At 32.2% G+C, this 7,113-nt stretch overlaps 3 protein-coding genes across 4 annotated transcripts; 2 read left to right on the top strand and 1 right to left on the bottom strand.

The window, feature by feature from the left end:
- Positions 1-2,954: 2,954 nt before the first annotated feature.
- mgr (prefoldin subunit mgr) lies at positions 2,955-4,626 on the top strand. Its single transcript, XM_069118243.1, has 3 exons — positions 2,955-3,153; positions 3,532-4,078; positions 4,223-4,626. The coding sequence occupies exons 1-2, from the start codon at positions 3,070-3,072 to the stop codon at positions 4,018-4,020; spliced, it is 573 nt and encodes a 190-aa protein (XP_068974344.1). The 5' UTR covers positions 2,955-3,069; the 3' UTR covers positions 4,021-4,078; positions 4,223-4,626.
- Positions 4,627-4,726: 100 nt separating this feature from the next.
- On the bottom strand, positions 4,727-5,787 carry LOC138182422 (c-Myc-binding protein). Of its 2 annotated transcripts, none has more exons than XM_069118246.1 (3): positions 5,637-5,787; positions 5,113-5,234; positions 4,727-5,009 (listed from the first exon to the last, which is right to left on the bottom strand). In XM_069118246.1, the coding sequence occupies exons 1-3, from the start codon at positions 5,637-5,639 to the stop codon at positions 4,865-4,867; spliced, it is 270 nt and encodes an 89-aa protein (XP_068974347.1). In that variant the 5' UTR covers positions 5,640-5,787; the 3' UTR covers positions 4,727-4,864. The 2 variants fall into 2 exon arrangements, with proteins under 2 accessions (XP_068974347.1, XP_068974346.1); XM_069118245.1 differs by lacking the exon at positions 5,637-5,787 and adding an exon at positions 5,390-5,550.
- A 226-nt stretch (positions 5,788-6,013) lies between these two features.
- Positions 6,014-7,099, top strand: LOC138182420 (transmembrane protein 267). Its single transcript, XM_069118242.1, has 2 exons — positions 6,014-6,446; positions 6,522-7,099. Exons 1-2 carry the CDS (start codon positions 6,159-6,161, stop codon positions 6,852-6,854), a joined length of 621 nt encoding a protein of 206 aa, XP_068974343.1. The 5' UTR covers positions 6,014-6,158; the 3' UTR covers positions 6,855-7,099.
- The last annotated feature ends 14 nt before the right edge of the window (positions 7,100-7,113 follow it).

Here is a 7,113-nt window from a genome sequence, read left to right as displayed (position 1 = left end):
AATGTAATTTTCTTTAATGGATAAACAGGCGCTTGTTTTGTCCAATGTTGTTTCTCAGTCTTTGTTCATCGTAACCAAGTCAAAACGATGAGTCATTTCGACAGATTAAATCTGCGGATGACAAGAGTCAGTCTGTGTATTATGTTGTATTACCATTGCCAGTCACGGAGCGACGCATTGGGCTTTTCTTTTCGATGACCCGAAAGTGATCCATTCTTCGACGCGTACGCATATCTATTCGATCGCAGAAGACTTCGATTCACCTTCGTTCGCATTAGCGCTGAGTCTCGTAAACATTGTGCCACATCGAACATGAAAAGATAAAAGAAACCGTTTCAATTCATAGATGAATGCAAAATTTCATGTACTACATTTGTACTGTATTTTATATGGTAATTTATAATATCGCAGTCGTTGCCATTCCTCTTCATCCTCTTCATCTTTTTGCCCGTTCCTTGGCAGCAGCGGTTCCAGAAGTCGCTGAAATTCTTTCCTTAGGTACGTCATGTAACGCAAACGAAACAAAGTATGTAATATCTAGCATATTTGAAAGAAGTACGATTATTTTTCTTCGTCGACGTCCATTAGGCTCAAGCTATTTCTTGGTCATCTACTGTTTAAAAGTACGAGCATGATCGACAACGAGAATACAATACTTGGACTACTCAGAAGGAAGTATCGATGTTACGTACTTTGATATTCTAACTGAGACTTTATAAGGTACGTTATCGCCGTCAAATGGAAGAATTGAAAACTCAAAGGAAAGATTCAGGTTCTACACTGGAAAGCAAAGACCAATCGATTAACGCGACGAGATTACAAGCAAGCGAATTCAGAACAGTTTGTTATGAAACGACAGCGATCTGTGGCACGTTAGTTCCAACCTCAATGGCGGTTACAGGTTACCTAGGGCTTCCTGCGGAAATGGCCAATATACTCCTCCGACCTCCAACTCACTCAGTCACTCGCTCACTCGGATCACTCCTGTTTGGTGTACCCCGTACCCATATGATCGCCCTGTCGCTCGACACGTACTCGTTACGGGTCATCATCGTGATCTATGCGCCTACAACAAATGTTACATCCTTAATCTGTCCTAGCCTGCTAATCCTACGCTCGTGCTCAACGAGAAAGTTGACATTATTCTGCAACTGTAGATACAGACCTCGTTACTTCGCGACGCGATTAGAACCAATTTAGCTCGATCAAGAGCAAAACATTGTCTCGATGATCCGAAGGTTACGATAAAATTGGTAAACGATAATACAAAATCGAGGGATTAAAAGGATGAAATTGCAAAATAATTTCACGTAATCTCCTGTCGTGTTTGTTTCTTTTTAAAAAGCGGAGTGATAAATTATAATTCTCAAAACTAGAAACAACAGATGTGAATCTTGAAACAAAAAATATTTTAATATAATTTCCTAGTAGGAGCAATGATTTTAAAGAAATATTTACTTTGCTACTTTGTTTAACGGAGATTTATTAACAAAGTGATTACAGAAAACCATGTTTGCCGATGTGTATCAAGTGCGACCTAATTCACACGTGCTCGTGGTCCATCGTTTGTTTTACATGCAACATGATTATCGTACAAAAGGAGAAGCTTCTTGTAAGATGTCTAGACGACTAGCTCGATGCTTACCCTGCTTTACACGATACGGCAACAATTCGGCTCTATTAGACCAATAAAGTGTATCAAAGAGGAGGAATGCGCCCCGCGTCAATCGTACATGTAGTGTCGGTTTGTCTGTCCGTGCTTTGATATACGGGGTGCGGGTGCACGGATAATTTAGATTCTACCCGGCCATACGTTGGAAGAATAGGCCAGAAAAAAACAGCTACTAAAAGGACGAAAATTTTTGGTGTTGTACGAGAAACGAAAAGACAATCTTCCATGTAGCAATAAAAACTTCTTTAAGTTTTCTTGAAAAAATCTCTTCACATATGCATGGAGTGGAAATAAAAAAATTATTGTACGCGTAATTATTATATTTCGTACTTTAAATTTCATATTTTTAAAAAGGAAGTAAAAAATGAGTGTTCATCGTGGTTTGTAGTTCTTTTTGTTATATATTCACTGGTGTTTGACTCGTCATTTATTAGGAAAAAGCTATTTAACAATCAGAACGTGCTGATAATAAAATATAGAATAAAAAGTTCTTAGAATATATTTTGTCCATGTTATGCTGACCCCTGATATGTGTATATTATTGAATATCTATGTAAAGTTACTTAAGATTGCTGCCAATTTACACGTAGCTTACATACAAAAGAGGGAAATTTTTACGATTAAAGTAATAATTCGTAATTAATATAAAACATGCAAACGTCTACGGAACAAAGTTCGATATAACCAATCCCATGTGGCTTCCAATGCTTCCTAAAGATAATTGTTATCTTTATCGGAAATTAATTGCGATTCAATACTTCTGTAACACGTGATCGAAAGTAACACCTATATTTCTAGTACTCATTCGCTTGTTTCCCGCTGTTTCAATTATACGCGATACTTATTTACAATATAATATTCGAAAACTTATCGTAATTTGATAACGTATATTTTTATCATGACAGACTAATATTAACGACCCTATTTATATATACATTTATTTTATCTTATGCATTTTGTTGTTCTTTGAAAATTTTGTTTTGCGAGTGCCTATGCTACTTATCAATGCTTCGTGTGTTACTTAGCTTTTTTATCGGAAAATTCTTTACTCCAATTTTGTGTGTACATACATGGAATTTGTAATTACTACCAACATAGAATAAATAATACATAGATAGTATCTTATATCTCAGCTTACCAGAAGAGAGCACCACCTCTTTGCCTCCAGCTTCGATTTAGATGTGTGTAACGCATACTTATATATATGTATATGTATATTTTACAGAAGACTATATTTAACTTCTATTTGTTAATAAACTTTTATACTGAATATAATATATAAAATACTCTATGATTATTTATTCGTTAAATTTGTAACTAAAATGGAGGTTCGTATTATATTAGGAATCTTCATGTAAACCTGTCGTATGTCATGAAAATTTATATGGTAATTCAAGATGGAAGACGGTGAAAATAAAGCGGACGTTGGGCTGGATAAAGAGAAAAAGTCGTACGCAGGAATACCGGAGGCCGAATTTGTAGTAAGTATATTATTCTAACAAAAGTTTTACATACTATATTGTTATGAAATTAATACCGATATGTAAATTCCGTGTATTTATATTATATTGTATTACGAAGAATATTTTTACAAAGAAGTAATCCTCATGGCTATTAATCATTTTTATGAAATTCTATAAAGTAAATTCTATGAAATTTTCATAAAAAAACAGCAATAAACATTTTTTAATCTCTCTATTTGTTAAATGAATCTTTGCTCATTTGCATAATCTATAAAAATACATGGGATATACACACTTTCTCGGCACGCTAACCGTATATGGTCACAAAAACGACACGATGTTTGAATTCGAAAAAATACACGTATTTTTATTTCACGTTAAATATTTTAAACGTAGGACGATGTCGACGCTTTTATGGCAAGACCTGAAAATGAATCGGCAGACAAAGTACTGCAGATGTTGGACGAGAACCATGGGAAATATAAATTTATGGAATATAATTTATTCAATAAAAGAAGACGTCTGAAAGCTCAGATTCCAGATCTAGAGCGATCATTAGAAATGATTAAAAAATTGCAGCAAGAGAAGAACAAGAGCAAAGAATTAGAGACACAATTTTTATTATCGGAACAAGTTTATGCAAAGGCTGTTATTCCTCCTACTGATAAAGTGTGCTTGTGGTTAGGAGCTAATGTTATGTTAGAATATACTTTAGATGATGCTCAAGAGATGTTAACAAAAAATATTGAAGCAGCAAAAAGAAATCTAGGTTATGTTGAACATGATTTGGATTTTGTAAGAGATCAATTTACTACAACAGAAGTTAATATGGCACGTATTTATAATTGGGAAGTAAAACGCAGGCAAGCTGCTAAACCAACATGAAGGCTGTCTTTTTTTAATAAATTCAATTTGCACGCGACAAATGCCTAAAACTCCAAGGGTAATTATACAGATGAAATAAATATCGAACAAAATCACATGTGTTATTTATTATATATATATATATATATATATATATATTTTGTATACTTTTTAATAATATATAATAGTCTTAATTCTCCTTTTTTCTTTTCCTTTTTTTAAGGTTACTTACATTGTCAAATGGAAAGAGCCTGGGAATAAAAAGTACTGTTGGAAACTGTCAATGGAATAAAGGACTCAAATACTACACATTTAGGTTATAAGCTAGATACACCAATATTTATGTATATTGTCACAAATACATCTGAATTCTAACTTAATAATGTTGTTTTGTGTACTTACAGAAAGATCTATTACCATATTTATTATATTAAACTTAATTAAATTTATATTTTAATACTTTTGCAACAAAATATACAACTTTTATAAAAAAACAAAATAATACATTATGTTTATTATTTGAAATATCACATAAATCAAAATTTAATTTGAACATTACTTTCTAATTTATCATCCTGCTTGTATACTTTGATTATGAACTACGTTCTATGTAACCACGTTTAATTTGGTTAAAAAAGAAATATAAAAGGTATCACTATATACTTTTATGAACATGATTAAGAAATAGACTTATGACTAATGGAATTTTTGCAAGAGTCAAACTTAATTTATCTTATGTTTTAAATTGTCTTAGAAAGTGATTTTCTATATCTATTTTAAGGCACATAGTCAGTCTGACTTTCTGTGAAAGTCAGTGTCCAGTACGGACTAGTATTCTATTATTGTCTAAAACTTTGTAGTTAAATTATTCTGCTTCTTCGTCTACTTCATATTTCACCAATTTTGCCTTTAACTCTGTGATCTTGGCTTTAGCTTCTTCCAGTTCTTTCTTTAATGTTTGTACTTCAATGTCAACTTCCGTGATACCTCCTAAATTTTGACGAATGTATCTACAATACAATTCAGGAAATACATTGCACATCAAACATACAGGTAACTACTGGTTTTTTCGTGACATAAACCTATTCAACCACTCATATATTAAAAGGATACTCTAAAGCATCATCAGGTTTTTCTGGTTCTTCGTATAAAGACACAAGCACCTTTGTAAGAGCATCCATAACGCCTGCTCTTTCCAAATATTTTCTGAATTCCTCTCTTTTAGAATCAGGTGGCTGAAATAAATATTTCAAAAACAATGAATATTAAAATTTATATCATATTCGTAAATTCAAGTATACACGCGATAATCAAACAGTTTGAATCAACAGCACTACAAAAACATCGAGCCGCCATCACTATTAAAGAAGTCGTGTAGAATCAGTATTACCTTGAAATTCGACATTTTTATTACCGACTTATCTTTATACAACTACTTTACGATACCCTGCAACTATTATTTATTAAACAGTTTAAGGAAATTGCAGCAACACGTGCTTAACAAACCACGCGACACTTCGATGAATTAAACCGTTATGACACTCGTTCAGAACAAATGCCATATGATATATGTACACGATTTTCAAAACAACATATATTCGAAACAATTTTTAATTCAGAAAAAAATGACTATTTACCATTGTGATAAGTGAATGTAGCGTGTAGTGCCAGTGAAAATGATCGTATTCTTTTACTTTGTTTCACTAGAACACAATTTACGAAATTAGCGTACTTTCGATAGTAAAGTTCGAATGTTAGTGTAGTTTATTTCGATCGATGTCACCCCAGTCAAAGAAGTATCTCGCATGGACCCATATCCGATATCATTTAAAAAATTTTTACCTCAAGATAAAATTTAAGTAATCATAAAATAAAGTATCAGACAATATATAATAAAGAATTATAAACGAAATCAGTGCAAACCGTTTGATTAATATAAACTTTATTTTGAAATATGTTAGATTCGTTAACTAGAAATTTAGTCGAAATATAGTATAATGAGAGATATTGTACTTATACGTGTATCGTGTATGCACTATATCGAAGCATTGATCATTCAAAATGGCGAGATAATATTTACACCGTAATTTTCGCGTCACTTTTCAAACAAAGGATTTAATAAAAAGGAATTTAACATCAGTTTTAAGAGTCTTGTTGTAATGTTTCTTGGAAAAAGAGAAACTCTTTCACGGGTAGTGCTGACTGGTGCTATAGGTATCTGTTCGTTCATTGGTGATCAAGGTTTAAAACATGGAAAGACTGCTGCGACACGCGCGATTTTTGACAATGTCACTCACGCAATTGTCGGTGGACTTACTTGGGCAGTTATCTTAAATTTATCAAAGAAGTCTCTTGCCCAAAATTTTTCGAGTATTTTCTGGAGCTTTTGTTTGTCGTCTTTTATTGATGTAGATCATTTTATCGCAGCATGCAGTTGGAAGTTAAGTGTAAGCAACATCATAACCTTTTGTAATTTGTGACAATGACGTTTGAGATTTAAATTTTGTTATTTCTTTTTACAGGATGCTACACATTTACAAAAACGACCATTCTTTCATTGCACCACTCTTCCTATAACAATATGGATCATGCTTAGTTTCTACGCAAGTGTATTTAATTATCCAAAGCTCGGCTACTATTCATGGATAATATTGGCAAGTTTTTTAAGTCATCATATAAGAGATGGTACGAGAAGAGGCTTATGGTTTTGTCCTTTTGGTTCTACGCAACCCATTCCGTATTATCTATACTTAAGTATGAGTATGATGCTTCCTCATGTGCTGCAATGGTTAATGGTATCATCTGTGCATGAATCTAAGTCTCTGAATAATGAAACATTAATTGATATTGTATAGATATTGTAAAATAGTTGACTAACTGTATGTATGTACATATAAATGGACGCATAATCTCATTTTTATATTAATAATATGTACATATATTTTTTCATGTACATATATTATTTAATTGCATTCATTAGAAATAAATATTTGTAAAAATTTTTAAAAAATAACAATCAGTGTACATATGAAAATATCTTGATTACCTGATTAAAAAAAATGAAAATAAAAATTATTTATTAAAATTATTTAATAAAAAACATGATCTTTTTGT

The sequence above is a fragment of the Bombus flavifrons genome, chromosome 8 (assembly GCF_040668555.2).
Source record: "Bombus flavifrons isolate JBK064 chromosome 8, iyBomFlav1_principal, whole genome shotgun sequence".
NCBI classification, from domain to species: Eukaryota; Metazoa; Arthropoda; class Insecta; order Hymenoptera; family Apidae; genus Bombus; species Bombus flavifrons.
This window is presented reverse-complemented; position numbering and strand designations above follow the sequence as displayed.